The sequence below is a fragment of the Struthio camelus genome, chromosome 3 (assembly GCF_040807025.1).
Source record: "Struthio camelus isolate bStrCam1 chromosome 3, bStrCam1.hap1, whole genome shotgun sequence".
Lineage (NCBI taxonomy): Eukaryota > Metazoa > Chordata > Aves > Struthioniformes > Struthionidae > Struthio > Struthio camelus.
Genome location: NC_090944.1, coordinates 119,632,072 through 119,653,444, shown reverse-complemented (window position 1 = coordinate 119,653,444; position 21,373 = coordinate 119,632,072). Strand labels below are relative to the sequence as shown.

Genomic DNA, 21,373 nt, shown 5'->3' with positions numbered 1-21,373 from the left:
TACAAGTAGCATAACAAAGCGGTTATGCCCTCGGAACTGCATCTGAAACATAAATCAATATTTAAAACTAAGTAAATCTTAAACTCCTACTCCATTCATATTGTTAAGTAATACATGGCAAGGAGGTTATACAACTCGTATTTTGTTAGAAGCGCCTAAATATGGAAGTAAGTCTAAGCATCTTTTCCATGCACAGCAAAAACCAGAAGAAAACGCTTCATAAGTTTACCTACAAGTTGAATTCTATAGTGCCTAAGTACAAAACAATCGCCACGCGGTTATTTACACGCAGAAAAATACAAAAATCCGACTGGTATCTTTGCCACATTATTTCGTTTTTACACAATCTCTAACTGTATTCCAGTCCCCCCCTCCTAACCTTGGCCCAGCTTCACCTTACAATTGTTTCCCATCTCTTCTGACCTCTTTCCTGGCATTTGACATTCTCTTCTTACAATTACTGTACAATAGTTTATGGCACACTCCAGTTTAAACAACATTTGAGGGCTCATAGGATATGCTTGCTGTCAAAAGGTATAAGGATGCCTTTTTCTAGGATAGTGAGAAAGCAGTTCTCACTCTGGCTTTCTTCCTAAAAAGGGGGGAAACATGAGTTTGACTGAATCTAGCCTTTACCCATGAATACTTCCCTTCAGAGTTCCCATGACCTTCACTGCTCCAGATCATGGCAACTAATTATCATGGACTATCCTCTGAAAGCACCTGTTAAACAAGTTTAGCAACACGTTTGCAAATTAGCAGACACTATTTACAAAACAGGATAGTATTATCTTCTTACCACAACTTGCAGAGTAAATTCAATGGATTAAAACCAGCCAACAGTAGATAAGGCAGCCATTCCTTGTACTGCTCGTGTGCTTTAATTGCATAACTTACAAACTCCGGTATCTGGTCCTCAGAAGGCAACCAACAGCCCAACTTCAAGAAGCGTCGAAACAAAGTAAACTTCCCATGGTACAGACAATATCCTAAATTAATCCCAAGGAGGGTGATCCCATATTTCAGGAGAACAGGGATTAAATCAAAAAACCTAGAAACAGCACACAAACACAGCGTGTCTTGTTAGCATATCGTGGAAAACATCTGCCATTTGAGTTCTACTAACTGCCACTAAGACAGCACATTTCTGTTACCAAACTCCCACCCTATTAAACCATTGTAACTAAAACTGTCTCCATAAACCATCAGGTTAAAACATAAAGCCCCTTCAGGAGTCCCCAGTGCTTATATTTAACACATTTGCTCTCCTCCACCCCACCCCCCACCTCGAAAAATCTTTGGTAACAGAAACAGCTGAAGACCATTAATCATAAACCTTATCTAAACAAGTTCTAGGAGGAGAGCTGCTGATGCAGTGTAGCACAACAAAACGTAGTACACCCGTCATGGAGAGGACAAGCGTAGGCAGTTGGGGAAATGGTACTGCCTTCTCTGCGCTGTTTCAAGCGGCTCCACGCTGACGACCCGAGGAGCCGTCCGGCCCTTTCAGCTCTCTGCCTCTGTGCTACTACCAAGCGATGCTCGATGCTCGTCTGGTGTCCGAGAGGGACAGCAGTGAGCTGGAGCTGCGCAAGCTTCCAGCTCTTTAAAGCAAGCCTGTTCTCTCATCTTTAACAGAAACAACCCAGAGTCATCATTTACTAGCAAACATCTGTATTTGTATGTTACCACAATACTGCTGCAGGCTTACTTTAAACAGAAAACACAAAGTCTGCTTGGATACACAGTAAAGCACGTTCTGGTTATTCTTCAGGTGCGTGATTTCACACACACAATTTGGGATCTGGATGATCTTCTGCCTCAAGCAATTCAAAATCATTTGCACCCCAGCCACAGAAACATTAGGCTATAATAGGCACAGTCACAGGGACATGCTTCACTATTAAAAACCAACACAAAAACATGAGGAAAAAAAAAACCATCAAGCCATCCTTGCTCATTTCCTCCCCTGGAGTACGTCCTTAGTTAAAGCAGGATACATTCAAGCAAATTATTACTGCACTTTTTTCTCGTTAGAAAGTTACAAAACTGGCAAGTTGCTTGCTGCAATTCCAGTACTGTTCTTACACTGATGGCACATTTTTGCTAAGGTTTTAAAACAATTTTCTAAGATCATTGTAGGAATGTGCTATCCTATTAATTAATAGCATAAATTAGAATATATAATAATATTTATATTATATAAAATAAACAGTGTATATTTATATAATAAATACAATCATATTAATAATTAATACAAACACATATATTCAAACATATTTTTGTATCCTTGAAAGGCTTAATGGAGCTCTTTTCCTTCATGAAGTACAAAAGCCACATAACATTACTTTGCATAATACTCCTGAGGAGGATTCTCTGTAAAGGGTGAACTAAATTCAATTCTGAGAGGACATTAAATGAAAGAGAATGATTAACTGAAGACAAAAAATTTCCAAATATATTCTCCGCCACATGAAGGTTCTCAATGTCTCTGTTGTTCTAAGGTACATAGCAATATCAGGTAATTTCACTCAAGTCCCAAATAAAATCTATAAACAAACTGACATTATAGCTCTTTACAGTGTGCTCAAAATCACCAAGAAGTGAACGATGTTTGATCCTCCATCCTGATCTGAGCTGCGTCAGTATTCAGTCCACTTAATAATATTTTATACATCAAACTCGTCTGGGAGGAGGACAAGGGGAGCTCAAAAATCTATTAATTTCCCATAGAATAAAGAAGAAGACACTTCAGTACAAAGGAAAAGTCAACAGTAAGCACATGAAGGGCAGCTCATTGACCTACCATATGTGTATTTAGGGAGTATTTAAGGATTAAGGTATACTTTATTATTTTTTCTTCTGCAACTATAGCTGTTGCATTACAAAACAGCCATTAGTGTACTTTCTGTTGAATACCTGGGGTATGCATCCCACATCAGGTATAAAAATACACGGGCCAGGTCCAAAAGAATTTATCATTCAGTTTTCAAGTCCTCCTCACGACTACTGTGTTGAGCTGATAATTCTGCCTTCAAGGCATGGTCTTCTTCCAAGAATGAGATGTATTACTAAGCACAGAATAGTTGAAGTGGAAGGGACCCTCTGGAGGTCATCTAGTTCAACAGCCCCCCACTCAAGCAGGGTCACTAAGAGCAGGCAGCTCAGGGCTGTGTCCACTTGTGTTTCAAATATCTCTAAAAGGATGGACACTCCATACCCTCTCCAGACAATCTGTTCCAGTGTTCAACCAACTTCACAGGAAAGTACTGTTTTCTTTTGCTCAGATGGAGTTTCTAGTGTTTCAGTTTCTGCCCAATGTGCGTGTGTGGGAAGGAAGTTTTACAGAATTACAGAAGTATGTATAAAACATAAATATCTTTGTTTTCATGCACAAGACTGGCATACAGAGAAAGTAAATCAGTGTTTTCCAACTACTCGTCCTCACTGAAAAGATTCTAGCTAATTAGGAGTCTGTTTGATTCAATTACAGCATCAAGTCAAGTTCCCAGAGGACAGAAGATGGGTTGATAAGGCCTTTTGAAAGCAAGAAAACTAGACTGCAATTATGTTCTACAAGACTCCTCTTCAAAGAGCCAGGCTCCCCAAAGGAGGTTTTAGCAAGGTTCTTCAGCTCACGCCTGTCACCCAAACCCCGCACGCCGCTCTAGTACTTCAGGTTTAACTCTGTCATCTCACGAGTGGAGGAAGGAGGGCAGGGCCACCCTGCACGTTCACAAAAGGGAATCAAAGAGGTGCCAACGCAGTTGTGAGTAATTTCAAAACTTCAAAAGTAATTTCAAAATTTCAAAAAAAAGAAGAGGTATACGCACTCTTTTTGGAAGACCATGCACATGGGTGATCTGCAGCCAAAGGTGAGGCACTTCTGAGCATCCGGACTGTAGCCCTGCTTAAGTAACATTTCCAAGCACTCTTTATTACCACCATAAATCGCTGAATACACAGGGCTCACTTTGCCTTTTCCTCTGTCACAGATCCGATCAGTAAGTGGTAGGAGCAGCTCCAGGATACTGCGGATAAATATTTACGATCACTGTTTATTTGTGAGGTCTCATCAAACAGTTTCATTGTAATTTTCTGGTCGTTTCTCGTAAGCTCATGACGGATCACAACAAACATAGCGTGCTTTGGCATTGGTTTACATCAGTGACCGGCTGTAAAAGTGATATTGCTGCACGCAGCCTTAAACGCCTCCAAAAACTTGCGTTCTACTGTTCGGTGTAGGCTAGCAACAAACGTATTCTAACTAAACCGCAGATGGCTACGTCCGCTTATCCAACAGTCCCTTTTACAGCAAGACAGCGTGCCTGCGGTACGCATTCCGATCCAGACTTCTGCGAAGTCTGGGAGTAAACCGAACATGCGGGTTGCAGGCAAAAATGAACATTTACTCTCGGGGAGTTCAACAGCACTCCCCGAGAGACTGAAGCAGAAAAATCACTCCCTTTCATAACTCACGCCTTTGACCCACCTCCTTCCCAGCTAACAGGGATCGGTGGACAAACACTGGTTCCTTTGCCAGCAGAAGCTACTGGCGCCCCTCAGAGACTCCAAGCTGCATAGCGTTGCAAAAGCAATGAAGGCAGCGCTTGATTTAAAGGCATTGCTAGTACTGACAACTTTGCCAACCCATCTCTCCCTTCAGAGGAAGCGGAAGGAAAAAAAACGCTCTCGCTATCTACTGCAGCCTGACCTCCTCCTCAGCTGCGGAGAGGCCTCAGTGACACACACACTGCAGACCATCCTCCTGGCTGGTCAGGTTGAATTTACCAGAATCTTTCATGTGAATATATTCTTTAATCAATCACCTACTTCTTATGGCCCATTTCAGCTGCTGCATGAATAGGTAACTGCCATTCTTCCTCATTACAGTAGAGATTTGGGTCGGCCCCTTTGGATAACAACAGCTCCGCGCATTTGGCATGGCCCTCCTGTGCAGCAATCAACAGGGGAGTGGCTTTGTCCTTGGCTTGACAGTTGATGTTTGCACCTGACAAAAGAGCCAACACTTTGTATGACAGATCACCTTCATGACACAAAGTACACAACAAATTAGCGTTAATTAGTAACTGCTTTTCACAGAGTGACTTCACCATTTAATAGTTTTTCCAATGTAATTAAAAAAACCACTTACTAGCTTGCTGCTTTTTGAACTGTATATGCCTATATTATCATAGTGTTCCAATTACCTTCTTAAGTTCTGTAAGTAAGGCTTATGGTTCTTAGGAAAGAATTAACCTATTTTCAAAATACAGTAGAGTTTTGTGTGTATACTTTCCTTAGATTAGCACAAAGGTCTGATGAAGACAAATTACTTTATATTTTCACGCTATTTTTATGTTAATCACAAAATACTGAAAAATGCAGTGCAGCAAAATATTAAATCCTTATATATGTGATGTATGCTGAACTAATAAAACTGAACCGAGATAACATACTACACAGGAAAAATACTTTCTCCATCTAAAGGACACTGCCATTATTCAATACGCCAGTGATCTTGCTTTACTGATAAACTGTTAGGTTCATAATCTTGCAAACTACTAGTAGTACATTGTATGCTAATAATAAAAAATATGTAAGAACCAGAACTACAAATCACATTCACTGCTTATATGTAGTGTCATACAAATTAGCTCTACGTGTGATTTTCTACTCCTGCCGTAAAAGGAGAGAACACTCTGAAGAGACTGGGGGGCACCATTCTAGCTCCCTCAAAGATCAGCATAGCCAAAAAACAATGGATAAACACACTGGAGGAAAGGCAATGGGCTAAGTGATATTTTGTTTGCAACCATTTTTTCAGATATTCTCTCATGGGTATTGACAGACAAGTTAGTATGGTTTTTATGGTTTGGTTAAGGCACCCTTAGGTTTAACAGCTATGCATTTAATCTTGGTTGTAAGGATATATGCACTTAGACATAGAAAACGTGGATTATGTGACTGAAACCATTGCTGTTGCTTTAGGGCCAGAGAAAGGTATCTTCACTTAGTTGAACAATATCCTAATACAGAAGTTACGTCAACAAAATCAGAGCAGTTAGGTAGTGACATTGAGAGTTATTAGTAAGACCAGGAAATCTGGTCCTTAATCTTTTCATAGCTTTGATTTCCTATCTCTTAATATCACTTGATAAAAAAGTAGATCAAATTACTGAAATAACAAGATTTAAGTAATTAAAATGGAATTATGAAATTACCAAGTATAGGAGTAGAACTGAAATTGTATCTGCTGACAACCTGATGCAAGTTTAAAAACAGTGAGGTTAAATGAATAATGACAATTACCATAGGATACAAGCATTCTTAAACTCTCCAGCTTTCCATACTGAGCAGCAACAAACAAAGGTGTAATTCCAAAGTCATCCTCACATTCCTTGTTTGCTCCTTTCTCCAGGAGTATTTTTATTATCTCAGTGTATCCCTGAAATACACCATTTTACTCTTAAACAAACAAACAAACGAGGGGATTGACCAAATCTATTTTTTCCACACATTCCAAACAGAAATAAGAGAGATGCAATATGGTACATATTCTAAGTATAAACTGAAAAACTAGACAACTTGAATTTAATTTTTCCCATTTACTCATTCACCCAATGAATACAAATGGAAATTAAATTAGTTTATTAGAACCATTAAGCAAACATTTATATTCTAGAAATAGGTCATATATCTCCTCATGATGAGATACTAAACAGAAATCTTTTCCAAAAAAATCTTATAACAGATTCACTTCCCAAATATAATAAATAATCTCATAAGTACATCCAATATTTATAATATTTAAATAACTATTGCTACCCAACACCTTCTGTAGTTTCATATACACTCTTTAGTGTATTCCACGTGCATTAGCACTTGGATTGCCTTATGTCTGTTAGTATAGGTTAGGAAAAATCTCCTCATAAAAAGGTAAATAACAAATTAGCATTCAGAACACACCAGTTACATGGAAATGATATGATACACTTACAGGTTACCTGAAAAGAAGCCTGGTGCAAAGAATTCCATCCAGACCAAGAATGATGTCCATTAATATTTGCTCCATATTGGAGCAGAAGCTTTACAATGCCTGAATGTCCATTTTCAACAGCTTCAAACAGAAGAGTAAAAAAAAAAAAAAAATTAAGGATATATAATTAAATGAGTCAGTACACAACTTGCATGATCTCATCACCAAGTTCTCACTGTTACAATCATAACTCTTTTACATTTATTTCCCCCTTCAAAATCTGATTTGTTCTAAATGATTGTGCAGCACTGATTACCATGACATTTGTAGTCTGGTCTAAATATCAAACACACACAACATCCCTTCCATCACGTTTGATATAAAGCAAATTATTTCCAGCGTTGCTTAGAGACAGGGCAAAATATGTTATGCTCCGAGATGGAAAGGTACACATGAAAGTGAGCGAGCAGACAAGAGAGAAAAGTATATTCCTCTCTCTTCAGGAAGGAGAGCAACAAAAATCAAAGTCAAGTGAACTTAATTGTATCCAATTTCCTATGCTCAGAATTAAGGTACTTATCCAAAGAATTTATGCACAAATAAAAAGGGGCAATCACTGTGCAAAGCAATCAGAATTACTGTTAGACTTACCATACTATGCTATTTAAGAAAAACTTAAAAGAATGCTAACTGTGCTTATTCCTAAGAAAGAACTGGTCCCACAGAATTGATCCCATTAGCACTAGAAGTAATTCCCTGCTTACTCTCATAGTAAAGAGGATGCGTACAATGTAGCTACACCTGCATACCAACATAAATTAAGACATCAATTAAGATATGAAAGAAAGTTCTAAAAGTTAATTTCACAAAAAGATCACTGAAAGAAGTGGAGACTAGTATTCTCACTAGTATTATTTCTGATTCATTGTGTCAAACGTAGAGATTCTGACCACTGAAAGACAGAGGTTAAATGTCTCTGTATTTTACACATTTAAGATATATTTACTGCTGAATAAGGCTTAGTAATATTTGTGCAGCGAGTCAGAAGGTCTGAAAGTGGAAAGCAACAGGATTTGTAAGAACTCCACCCTGGACCTCAGAGACTCACCCTGCTAAACACAGCTTCACAAGACATACCTTTGTATTAAAACCTACTGAACACAAACCAACACTATGACAGTTATCTTTCTCATATCTCAATTTACCATATAAGCGAGTTTGTTTCCTGTAGTTATCTGTCTTAATTGCCTGTTAATATAAAAAGCTGAAAGCATGCAGATTCTTCACGGGAGTAAGTTGCCTTTCCACGTCCAGTTCCATAAAAACGTGCTTTGATAGCTAACACTAAAGATGATACACATCAAGATACTGAGATTAAATTGTGGTCCCAGCCTGGTATGAGATCACAATAGCCTAGAACGGCAGAAGAGAAAGATAGGAATTGATAAAGTGGTAGCAACAGACTCATGTTAAAAAAAGTTGAATTGTCAAGAAGTCCGTTAGAAATCCCTTCGAGTTTTCACTAACAGCAGACTCCTAAAACGTAAGCTCTTTACCCAGCCTTGTTTTTTTTTTTTTCCTCCAATTCTTAGGTAGCAGAATTTGACTTGTGTGTATATATAATTCCATTTACACAAGTACAACCTTAAAGGGAACAAATAACACTTAAGATAAAAGCACCTTTAGAATCAGCTCATATATTTCTATTTAACACATCTTCTTGGTTTTTATTATTCTGCAAAAAAAATAAAGCTTGATTACAGACAAAGGGAAGCTAAATATTTATATTTCATATCAAAAGATCTAATTTAACTTCAAAATATTAGCATGTGTTACAACAAGGGAAATTAACATATTAATGGTGACCATAAAATAATAGAAAGCTGGTAGAAATGTAGTTATGTTTCTGAGTACGCTACATTTCTGGAAATTATATAAGCCTCTATTTGGAAAAAATATATATGTGTGTTTATATTGGGGGGGCGGGGGACTCAAAATGTAAATACTGGAAGCCCAAGGAAGAAGCAAGGAAATCACAAAAATAGTTTGTGAGGGAAGTTATGAAACATTTGCTTGGAATAAGTCCTGGAACCATTCCAAGAAGTGTGCATAACAGTTGCAAAGGGAAGGCTTAGGTTTCTCTGTGGGATCAATAGGGAAGAATTAGAAGAAAAATACAAGTGTATGCAAAACAGTGCAGAAATTACCTAAAGTGAATTTCTCCTTTTTCAAGTTGGCTTTCAAAATCAAGGCTTCTCTTTAAGAAAATTGTAACTCTTGACAGGTGTTCCATCAACTCTGCTTATTGAGATTCTCACCGACTGGAGCATTTTGGCACAAAACACATAAAAACAAGGACCAACTAACAGAAAAAGTATTTCCTTCAACCTAAATCTTTCTTAAAGAATATGCCTTGTGTAAGACAAGGAAGATCAACAATTATGGACTGTGACAGAATTCCCATTCCAACAGGTATTCAAGTTGTTACGGACTTACTAGAAGGGATTAAAAAACCCAAACCTTAGAGCTGAGGTAAGGGATACATATCTCAGTGAAGCCACAGTCCTCCAAAGAATCTTAAAAGACTTCTTTTAAACATGGAAGGCTTTCACAGAGAGACCAAAAAGACTGAAAGTATTTGATCTTTAACGGTCTCAGGATTCATCGCATGAAACCACTATATCCCTCATCCCCTAGAGCCGTCCGGGGAGGCGTCCTCTGAGCTTCACAGAGTATTCCTGAGCAGGCATCAGCAGACAAACGTGACCAAGTATTGACCTCCACGCCTCGCGATTGTGCTGGCGCAGTACTGAGTCAAAGCCAACAAGCTCTGATGCGAAGCGCAGTGCATTAGCCAGGGTCATCACTGGGCTAATTCAGCTGCTGTACCAGAGCTTCCTCGGGGTCCAGGCAGCACTTGTGGAATGTCAACATGCAAAAAATACCTACTTTTTTTTCCTATGAACGTGACACTTTCCCCAGTCATTCTCCAGCTCTCACTTTACTTTCTCTTCTTATACAGGGAAAGTAAGAGATCGGCATGGATCACAAGTAAACGTCAAAAACAGGCAGCCCATCTAAGCAATGCTGAAGTTCTAATGAGTGACAATCATGGCAGCGTACCCAGAATGATCATAAAATAAAAGGGGCTGTTGCAAACTTCTATATATGCCGCACAATTCAGGGAGACAAAATTCTGGAGGCTTTGCACTGAAGGAAGAAGTAAAACTGCATGTACAGGCTCTCAGACAGGTTATGTTAGTACAGCAAAACCTACAAGGCCGAAATATATTCCACATAGTGAGCTTCGCTATAGAAAAAGCTAGTAAGTACTTCACAAATAGTGCTTTTATAGGTGATTATATAGGCTGTTCCTAATAAGAAAGCACTAGAGTACCTCTGCCTGGAAACGACAGACTCATGCATGACCAGCAAGATCTGCAGGAATGAAAAAAGTTGTCAACTCTCAAACCAATGACCGAGAAAAATGCTGTTATGAATACCCACTGCCTTGAAGACCCAAGGGGTAGCTCAGGTTCAGCTGCCCCTTTCAGCACGAATTACAACAAATGAAATGCTATAGAGGAACAGGAGCTAACAAGCCTCACTATGGAGAAAGAAGAGGTCCTGAAAGGGAAGACAAAATGTATTTAAAAATCATTACATCTGGGCCCTTCCATGTGTATTAAACAAGGGAATTCAATGTATCCTGTGTAAATAAAAAATTAAATGCATTCTCTTTGGAAATACAAATATTTAAAAGAGAAAATACTTTGAAGAATTTGTTGACTGTCCTCATGTTAAAACACACAAAATCTTTCTGTCTTTTCCAGCATGGGTCAGAGGATACTCAGCAGTGTTACTGGCATAATAGCAGCACCGCTTCTCCTGGCCTGAGAGCCTGTAAGCTTTCTAGAGCCAATACAGGCAAAGCAACAAGGGAAACCAAACGAGCACAGAACACACTCAAAATGCCAATGCAGACACTCGCAGACAAACTCAGAAACTTCAGTCAGGAGGTTATAGCCACAGCTTCTGGGCTAGTTTTCAACCCCTTTTCCTAAACCATATTCAATTGTCTCCAATTTTATTCTCAGCATTTTTATTCTGGGGAAAAAATGCACCTTTTGGCATTTACTGCAGGGCTGATCTACAAGACGGATCGCTATCTGGCATACCACTACACTATCAGAAACAATGCACGTATAGCGAGATTACTTTATGAACTTCTCAATGACAATTTCTCTTTAGGCAGAAGACATTACCCTGGGGATAAATAATGTGGTCATTGTTCTTTATTGATTTTTATGATCGATAATACAACATATTTCACCGTGACTATTTGTAGGAAGAATCTGGTTGACTTAATAGGCTTCTGACAAAGAAACATAACTGAAAACATGCAATTCCTCTTACCATCAGTAACATTTCTAATTAGCACCTATTTCAGAGAGACATGGACTTCAAGCAGCCCAAAACAGCGGTAGGGAATGAAAATTTCGCCCTAAAACATTGTATTTATATTGGAAAACTCAGAGATAGATATCCAAGGCTCAGAACAAACAGTACAAGCAAGGATTGTTCATGACAATTCTCGGTGGAGTATTCCAAAGTCTGCAAAACATTCACATGCATTATTTTCCAAATTTAAGTCAGAAGAAAGAGCAGAGTTTCAAGTCAGTATCTCCGAAATACCGCCTTAGTCCTAACTCCAGCTTTCCTTAAACACAGAGCAGAAAATACTGTCACAACACTGTAGTGTAAAGTGCTATAACGTTGAGCGAGAGACACGTTCATTACTTCCAAGCAGAAGCTTCCAGGTTCTGCTAACGCCACATGCATGTCTTTTGCAAGGCGAGGATTTTGCACAAACGTAATGCACATCCAGGCTTCAAAATATGCAAAAAATGCAAAGACGTTTATACCCTACAGCCTTTGAGCAGAGCAGATACCAAGAGGAAGGTACAGATCACAAATACAGAACAAAATACAGAAACAAATACAGAAATTCTAGACAAATACAGAAATTCTGAAGACAACAACTGTCGCAATCATTGCCAAATTTTCAGTTTACTTTATGGAAGGATACTTTTAACGAGAACCACTTTGATCCACGGCAGTAATTTGCGGTTTCTTAGGTCATGCTGACACCTGGTGGCATACAAGGAAAGACTCTCAAAGCAACAGGGAGTCCTAACACGCGCCCACTCGGCTCCTCCAGACACATGCTGTCTTAACCTCCCCGCACGAGGATTCGGCATTTCTGTTGCTGTAGGACAATCCACTCAACGCTTTCCGAGACCTGCCGTGGAAGCCTTTCCCAGGCTCGCCCTCGAAACAGTGACATCTAGCACATGAACTGCTTGCCCCCAGATAGTTCAATCTTTTGCATAAGCTTCCGTTACTGCAAAACGATTAATTACAAGATAAACTTTCCCTCCATATAAACTTTTCAACCATCCCCATCCCTATGAAAGGAATGGACAGCACCATCCCCATCCCTGAGGGCAAATGCCTGAAACGATGACAAATGACGTGCCAATACTGGGGACCGACTGCACGACGAGTAGAGCCCCAGTGCACGAGCTCGCGGGGCGAGCAGCGCCTCGGGCTTGCAGTACTCGAGGCCCAACACAGAGCTGTGCCGCAGCTCTGTTACATAGTCCGGAATAACCCGGCCAGGAACTTTTTCCTGGTTAAAAACCTCTTGGCTACGCAGCCTCAGGACCATTCCTCGGCCCACTCTCATCTGTGGAGGCGCTCAGACGCTGCGCTAATTACAATTGCCCAGCGTTCCTTTAACGGCTCTTTCCCCACCAGCGCTGCCTGCCGCAAGCAGGTTGAAGCAAAGAAGCCATTAAAAAAAGCTGTTAAAAAAAGCGAACAGACTCGTAAATAAAGTTGGCGTGGCAGCCGTGATGTTTGCCTGGGTATGGATACCAATAAGACAATCAGCATGTTTAACCAGATAATTGATACTCTGAAGAGCCACTATATCCAAAGTTTCAAGCATTTTAAGTACGTAAACAGCAATCAAGAAAAGCTGCTAACATAAAGTGACCTTAATTGCTAAAAACACGGCTGATGCAGAACTAGAGAAGATGTTTTTCTAAGTTAGCATATCCTATTGCAAGAACGCGTGGGTCTGAAAGGCTGTCTGTTTACTAGACAAGTGATGGAAATAATTTACCCTCATTCTCCATAAGCCTTACTTGGCTTATAACTCCAGGTCACAACAGCAAACTAGTATATTTTAACATCATTCACATGCTGTTTTAAGCGTATCAACATGAAACTGATCTCACAAATATTTAAACATAGTGCACAACTTAATATTTTCCTTAGCTCAGTATAAAAACAAGAACTTGCCAAAGAATATTGTGTTTATTGAAGACTAGTGAGGTAAATAGTCCTCCTGGTTTGGGTTTATTTACATTAAAAAGGCCTCGGAATACTGGATTATTTTTTCTAATTCATATTTTAGTGGTAACACACATGGAGCATATATAAATTGGAGATCAAAAGCTTCTGCCTTCAGACAGTTCTGAAGAGCTGGCTTGAGAATAACCTAACAGGGGACCATAAGACTTAAGAACAAAGTTTTTAAAAAAGCTACCCAAAAAACAAACCTAATTTTAGGAGGTATAAGCTTTTAGAAATATGCTGTAGCTTTTATTGCTTTATTTTTGCACTTTATCACAGGTGATTAGCATAGCAATAATAAATAAGTATATGCAGAAATGCAACTCTACATATTAGTTTCTATGTAGTAACACCAGAAGATCTTAAGTCTATCAATTCCATAACTATTTGCAACATATATGGACAACCTTTTCCTACAGGAGACCACTAAAATACCCAACAGGTTTACAAATGAAAAATAATCTTCAACGTATCACAGAGAAGCAAAATAAGTCACATATCAATTAGTTACTTCTTTTGGAATCTGACACTGTAGATCGCCCCTGAAGACACTTAAGCTCACTTTAAAGCACTGATATAATCAATGAGCACCTGTTCACAAAACAATATGAAGTGAAATAATCAGCCTACTCAGTAGGTAAATAATTTGCTTCTTTTATAAAGACATGAAAGGTTATATATACATACAAACTAAAAACATAATGAGATTTCCCTGAAGGCCTATCTTTGTAGCAAAATAAACTTTTTTATTTATGCAAGCTAAAAAACATAAACTGATGACAATTTTAGCCAGCCATAAAGAGATGGGAAGAAAAATCTTAAATCTATCACTATTCTCAAAAAGTGAAATTTTTGCAATTTTCAGTTCTGGAAATAAACCAACTTCTCCTTTAAAAACAAAGAAATCCACAACACAAGACCCTGTTGGAGTGGAAAAGTCTTCCCAGAGTGATGTCGTGTTTCTATCCTGCCGATGCAATTAAAAAGCGTTACTCTAAGTCACAACACAAAAGTAAAAAGAAAAAGAAAATAACAATACACAAAAAACGCTCATTAAAGGTCTCATCCTGCCCCTCCTCAACCCAACAGCAAGGGAACGGCAGCTCCTCTGTGCAGGACTCCCCCTGCAGACTTCAGCCACCACTTGCAACTGACAACCAACATTTCGCTTCCTCCCTGCCTCCTTTCTCACATCGCAACATAATTTTTTATTGCTCTGTTCCCACCCAAAAATGACAGTGTACAACCAAACCACTCCAAAGGCCTCAGTCACATGTTTTCTCGCTGTTGAGAACACTGCACTGACAAGTTTTTTAATTAGTGTCCAACTAGTTAGTTTGCTCTTCTAATACTACACTTCTTTCCATACTAGAAATTTGCAAATTAAGATTTGAAATAAAAATAGCTCTCCATAGTGTTCATTTCTGAAAATTAACTGTAACTGACGTTTCTAGTTTTTCATGTAATACGAAGCTGCATAGCTGTTTTTCACTGAAGAGCTCATTTTTTGTTGAGAATTTAAGCTGCACGTTACAAAGGTGCACCATTTTACCTTTCTAATCTCTTGAATGACAGCATTTCAAGTAAAAAAAAGATATAAACATTCTAAGATATAAATATAAATACATATATACACATATATATATACACACACATCCAGTACCTCTGTAGGTGCCTAGGATGCCTTCTCACCTGCAGCGTTAGCAGCTTGCCATCACTCTAGTTACAAGCCTATCCCCCGGCTGTTGCCGCTCTCCCCACTGCGCTGCTGTTCTACCAGCAATCATTTAACAACCTGCTCCGCTAAACATTATCAGTCTCACAGATGAAGACACTGAGTTCAATGACTGGTGAAGTAATATTTCACATATAAATTACTGTAATAGAGGAAGGATGCATGCAGGGTCTTAAGAAATACATGTCATTTAAATATAAAAGGAACATTATACATGGTGTGGAGAATTGAGAGGCAAGAGCAAAATCAGGGTCATCTAGGATCATCAACTGAAAAAGATGGTAGCTTTTTGAGCATTATCCTTCCAAAAGACCTCAGCCACTTCATCCGAAAGCCTGACAAATCTTTTATTCCGAGTGCTGAGTGCTTACTGTCTCTGTCTGAACAGTAAGATTTTCACTGTTGTCAACAACTTTCTCAGATTAATCAACGCAGTCAAACACATGGAGAATGAAGGAGGAAAAGGTGGCGTAGAGCATTCAGCCTCATAGATGAAGTGGCTGAGAATCCATCTTCCAGAACAGTGATCTATTTCTAAAAGACAGACCGAAGAAGTCACCACCTCCTCCAGCTAACATTCCTGATGATCACTGCTTATTTAAATTGTGCGTATTTCATAATTCCCTTCACACACTTACAATGTTAATTCTTGTGGGAAAAAATCACTTCACTGTCCCTCACCTTGCTAACCATGACACTTTTCAGGAATGTATCCTTGGTGGATAGCTGGGAATACCTGTATTTGGTCACATTCAGAGCACCACAGATAACAAGACTCTCAAAGCTACTCAGACTAGTCAACACCATGCTATAAACAGTGCCTTAGAAAAAAATAATAAAAATTAAAAAGACATTTTCAAATGTCTGCAACTGCAAATACTTTGTCTTAAAATTGCACTGAAACTAGCAATTTCATGGCAACATACTTTTATAATATACTGTACACCACCAAGACTATAACTTTCCAGGAATAAGAGGACTTTTCACATAAGCAGCAAGGAGGAATTAAAAAAAAAAAAAAAAAAGCTTAAAACTTCCCAATACAGATGTAATCCTATCTAGAGCTGTACTGTGCTTGAAAGAAGCAAAAGATGTAAAAAGACTATTTTGTTTTACAACTTTGTTTTGAAACACAGTCTGAAGCAGACTTATCCTGAAATAGTGAACAATTTTAGAACCACTCCATCTCTGATTCTAAACCTTAGTACTTATAAAAAAGGCTTCAAAAAATACAAAACATGATAAGGAGTGAATAAACTCTGGAGTATACTGAGACTCTTTTCTACATCTCAATATTCTCATTCTTAGATTTCAAGAAAGCATGCATCACCTAGAAACAGTGGGGTGGTTGCTTCTGTAGTAACTTCATTAGGATCAGCTCCAGCTTCCAAAAGAATGCTGACACTTTCCAAACACCCATGGCTTGCAGAAAGATGCAGTGCACACATCCCTTCAAAGGTCTCTGATTTTATATAGTTATCAGATGGAGCTATAAATGAGAATAATGAAAGAGGTATATTTAGCAATAAATTACGAAATACGGTTCTTCTCTTAAAATAACTGAGTTATTTGAGATGTACGGCCTACAGAGTATCCATTAACATGCTTTTAGACTACTGCAAACAGCAGTATCAGTTATTACTGGCCCTACACCGATGTATGCTTTGGACAGAGAAGGTAAGGTAGAATCAGTTGTCATTCAGTTTCTTAACTAATCTCAGACACAGATGGCTAAGGACTTTAGGGCAGAAGAGTGTGGGACACAACATCCCACAATAAACTGAAGAAGCACATTTGTTGTTATGATTACAAGTATGCTGTCTTCTTTGCCTTTCTAGTGTAACAGGTGAAATCAGTATGGACAGCCACTCTTGCATTCAGGACATGGTTATGAGGTCGAGCGCAACATCTATTTAGCTATCTTCTCTTAAGTATTAACCTTTTAGGATCTCTCTCCTGTGAATGGACAAAAAGTAGCACCATCTGATGATGATTCTGACCATCTGAAATTAACGAAGATACTGGAGGGGCTCTTAATTCTTTACTGACAATATGGAGAGTACAGACAAGTTCTTTTTAGATGGTTGAAGTCAGGTAAGACGAATCCTGTCCTTCATATCCTTTATGAAAGCAAGCATTAAATTTTTAAGCTTCAGTGAAAGCTGAATAGAATTGGGAGATTCACCCCAATGAGACCACTCTTAATTATCAGAAATAGGTTGTATCTCAATAAGCTGCTGAAGCTGCCTGACCTCTCATGGAGTGAGCGCCTCTAACCTGCGTAGGCAAATGTAAGATATTAGCTTCACAGCACATTTAATATATTATGTGGCACTTGGTTGAGTTTTGAGTAGACATTACCTGACCTTGATCCCTAATGGAAGAAACCATAAACATCCTAGGAAGCTCTTCAAGCATCTTCCTTTGTTTAGGCAGTATGAGGGAGCCTAACCTCATCAACACTGTGCAACCTAACTCACCTTTGATGTGAGCAGTATTGAGAAAAAAAAAAGGCAGTTGTGTTGCAGGAGAACAAAAGTTTACATATAAAACAGAAGAATAAGCTTAGGGATCTTCTTGCTTCGGTAAAACAACAAAAAATGTGAGCTGCAGCTAATGCATGAATGAGGCCTTTCAAGGATCTAGGATAGGAAGACATGAAGGAGATCCTTAACAGAAGAAAGATGTGTTGCTTTTGACAGGTCTAAAGGTTTACGGAAGAACATGGAGAAGAAAAGATTCCTACTATTTTTTGTTATTATCATGTTATCATGAGTATTATCATGTTATCATTTTGAATATTATCATATTACCACCACAGTTATTATCATGTTGCCTAAAGGAATTTCTTTTATTTAGTGGCTCTACACTTCTAGAGCTTTACCAGATTATCCATCAGCATTATTCTCATAAGGTGTTCAGCACTTTGCAGAAGCTTAACTAGAATCTGGTACTCTAGGTTCTCATCTAGGACCTAATCAAGGAGACCGTACTAAAACACACAGGGAGGGTTGGCATGACGAAAAGTCAGCCAGGCTGTGCAGGAGCAAGAGTGATCATTGCATTGAATGAATGTTCTTATAAATGTGACATAAACCCTAAGCCCGTATTATCTGGGCATCTGAAATAGCAAAACGTCCAAAAGAGAGCCTGAGGTCAGCCCTTCTTCCTTTCCCTTAGCCCCAGCAGAATATCTGGCATGTTCTGCTCTAATGCGAACAAAGAGGTCTACAATTGCAAAAAATATATTTTAAAGTAGGCATTTCCTACTTTTAAATGCTTGAGTTGGCAATTTCAATCAGCTTTTAAAATACTACATAACATAGTTTACTCCTCAATGTCATGAACTGAGATTTGGGTGTTGCCTACAGTTACTACCGATTGCACATGTTTTTAGCTAGGTAACAAAACATAATACCAAGTCCACCTCTGCACAGAGTAAGACAGTGCCATATTTTTAACCATATCTAGCCAGGTTCTATGAAACCACATTTGAATCTACTAAACATGTAAGAACATGATTTGAAAAATGCATTTAGTTTACATTATTTTATATCACAGAGGAATTCAGCAGAAAAATGTACTATTTCATATCAAATTTTCCTTACCTGCACAAATGAGTAACCTCAGACATTCACTTGAATTGTGAACTGCTGCTTCATGGATTGGCATCCATCCCCTGTTATCTGGAACATCAATACTGTACCCCCGTTTAATCAGTTTCCTGAGCATTTTCACATTTCCTTCTCTAGCTGCAAGGCCCACAGCGGAGCATCTATCAGAATAGGCCTCTGTGAAATCCATTCTTCAGAAAGTAAACTCTGAAGTAAGGAGGTGGGAGGAAAAAAAGGAAGAGGAGAAAAAAATATATACATATATGTCAGTACAAAATATACACATACAGATTTGAAAAGATCAGAACAGCTTTAAATACAGCCACAGAATCACCAAGTCTGTCCAGTTTGCCTCATTTCATAAGGATGTCCCTTCTGAATGAACTATAAAATAAAGCCTTCCAGCAGCACCAACTCGCAAAGAAATATTTTGCCATGTCATTTTAATAACATTCGAAGTCTCACACAAAACTGCTTTAGTTAGCAAGCCACGCATCTTGGTATCATTTCTACATGATGATAACCATTTTGTATATACAGTTGTAAAGCAGATACTTCGGAAATGCTTTATCATTTACAATTTGTTAAAGACTGAGGCATGTCCTAAGTTACGTGACGCTGGCCTCAAAACCCTACAGTCTACGGACTCAAATACATTTCTAATAAAATCTTCATGGACAGATCATCAATGTGGAAACAGCGCAAAACCCAGTTCTAGGACTAGGTTACAAACCTATGTAAGACAAAGGCCATACAAATAAAAAAAAGAAAAAAGTTAGAAAGGCTTTTAGCTAGCTTGCGAGGCTGAACTTGGGAGCAAGCAGGTTCAAGCCCTGCCTGTTACAGGTCTAGCACAATGCTGATGGTGGAACAGGATATGTATGCCTTCTCAGAGCCTTCGCTAAATAACCAGCTCTGTTCATGTAATAAAACAAAATAAAGGTGCTGAGAGCTGATCCAACTCCCAGACAACTGATTCAAATAATACCTGAATCCAGAAGGAGCACAGAGCTAGGGAAATACCTCTCAGCCTAGAAATCCTTAAAATATTCTCTATAAGAAGACACTTTTCAGAAAGGGATCTTTGCCTACTCCTGACTGAAAGACGCTGCTGCCAAGCCCATAGGATGACAGAAGGCTGTTTTTTTTTTCTTCCTGGTTACCAAGGGCTGATTTTTCTTTCTGGTCATGTATGCTTCTGACAATGCTCCCACGAGCTGGAGAAATATAGTATTGTTTTTAGGAAACTGAGACACAGATAAACTGCTTTGACCAAGGACTCCTGCCAACCCAAGAAAATAAGTGCCACAACTTCTTCAGTGGTATTTTCTTGCCTAGAACTTTTTTTTCCCTACACAAACAAAAGGAAAAGGAAGAGTTCAAGCTATTTAGTGGTTAAGACTTACTCTCAAAAGCATTAAGAGATATTCCCAAACCGCAGACCCGTGTGTAGTTTAAGAACACCTGAGAATAGTGGAGTGGATTAAGCTCAGGAACCCACCCTGTGATAACCCAGGGTAAGAAGAAAGCTAATTTACCCCCTTTATGGGCAAGCAAAACTAGCCTACTAAGCTGTCACAGGTAGACGTGGACTTTAAAAAAAAAAAAAAAAAAGGCTAGCTTCCCCTATTTTTACCCATATTTTTACCCAACTTATAGGTTCCCTGAAAGGCACAGCTGACAAGGACAGGCAATACCTTTTCTTAGGCCAATTCACATAAACTCTTATGCACAAGAGCGCTTTCCCACTTACATATACGACTCCTGAAAACACAGGCAAAGTCACTACTTTGACACAGAGAGACCTTGCAAAATTAAGGTTATGAAGCTATTTTTTCCTAAAACATTCTACACTTTCATAGCCGTTAAACCACATTACCAAAACGCACCCCCATCCAGAAAGCCCCTAAACCACATTATTTTACCAGAAGCTGGGAACATACCAAAGCTAAAACCATGCTATACTGGTTTCATTTACATGCTCTTTCCATAAGCAGCCACTGTTTTCCTGGACAGGACGCTCTGCTAGACTGACACTCGGTTCAAGGAAAAGACAGATATGCTTACGTTAGTTGGTAAAATAAGATTTGTTTAATAATTACTTTAACGGCAATAATTAAGGTTTAGAGAGGCTCTGTAAACATGGGAGAAGAGTCACTGGTGATTGAAGCCGCGATCACTCGAGCACTTCGGTCACACAACACTGTGAGGTCCTAGCCCCCCCCCCCCCCCCCAAAAAAAAGAAAGAAAAAGGCGCGAGGTAGCTGGTCATGCTCACAAAAATTCTGGCTACCTCGCATTTCAGAAAGGTTCGTCATTTCATACTAGCGCCTGAAGCACAAGGCGCGCCTGAGTGCAGGCGGTTCAGCGACGCCGTACGCATCGCACACCAACTTCCCGGAGCAATTTCGGTGGCCATCCTACGACAAGTACGGGCCAAGCCCAGCGGCGGTGACCGCACGGCAGGAAAGCCGCTGCAGCGGGCGGACGCCAAGGCAGGGCTGGCGCAGCCACGGCCCGGCGCACGCACCGCGCCGGTAAGCGCAGAGCCCGGCGGCAGCAGCCCTCGGGCGCCAGCGGCACCGCGCCGCCGCCCCCCCTCCCCCCGCCGGCGGAGCCCGA

At 39.4% G+C, this 21,373-nt stretch overlaps 1 protein-coding gene across 22 annotated transcripts in view; it reads right to left on the bottom strand.

The window, feature by feature from the left end:
- The window catches only part of ASB3 (ankyrin repeat and SOCS box containing 3), a 59,342-nt gene that overhangs the window by 8,574 nt on the left and 29,395 nt on the right, over positions 1-21,373 (bottom strand). For 17 of the 22 annotated variants that reach the window (XR_011140451.1, XR_011140452.1, XR_011140450.1 and 14 more), the window contains 7 exons: positions 18,746-18,958; positions 16,468-16,626; positions 7,008-7,120; positions 6,313-6,448; positions 4,834-5,011; positions 3,834-4,031; positions 800-1,051 (listed from right to left, as the gene is read on the bottom strand). Coding sequence is in view for 18 of the 22 variants with exons in the window: in XM_068939974.1 (XP_068796075.1) it covers positions 800-1,051; positions 3,834-4,031; positions 4,834-5,011; positions 6,313-6,448; positions 7,008-7,120; positions 16,468-16,626; positions 18,746-18,941 (1,232 nt within the window). In the remaining 4 variants the exon portion in view is untranslated. Of the gene's footprint in view, positions 1-799; positions 1,052-3,833; positions 4,032-4,833; positions 5,012-6,312; positions 6,449-7,007; positions 7,121-16,467; positions 16,627-18,745; positions 18,959-20,694; positions 20,788-21,044; positions 21,359-21,373 lie in introns of those variants that run through there. The other 5 variants (XM_068939981.1, XM_068939982.1, XM_068939979.1 and 2 more) reach the window with 4 other exon arrangements.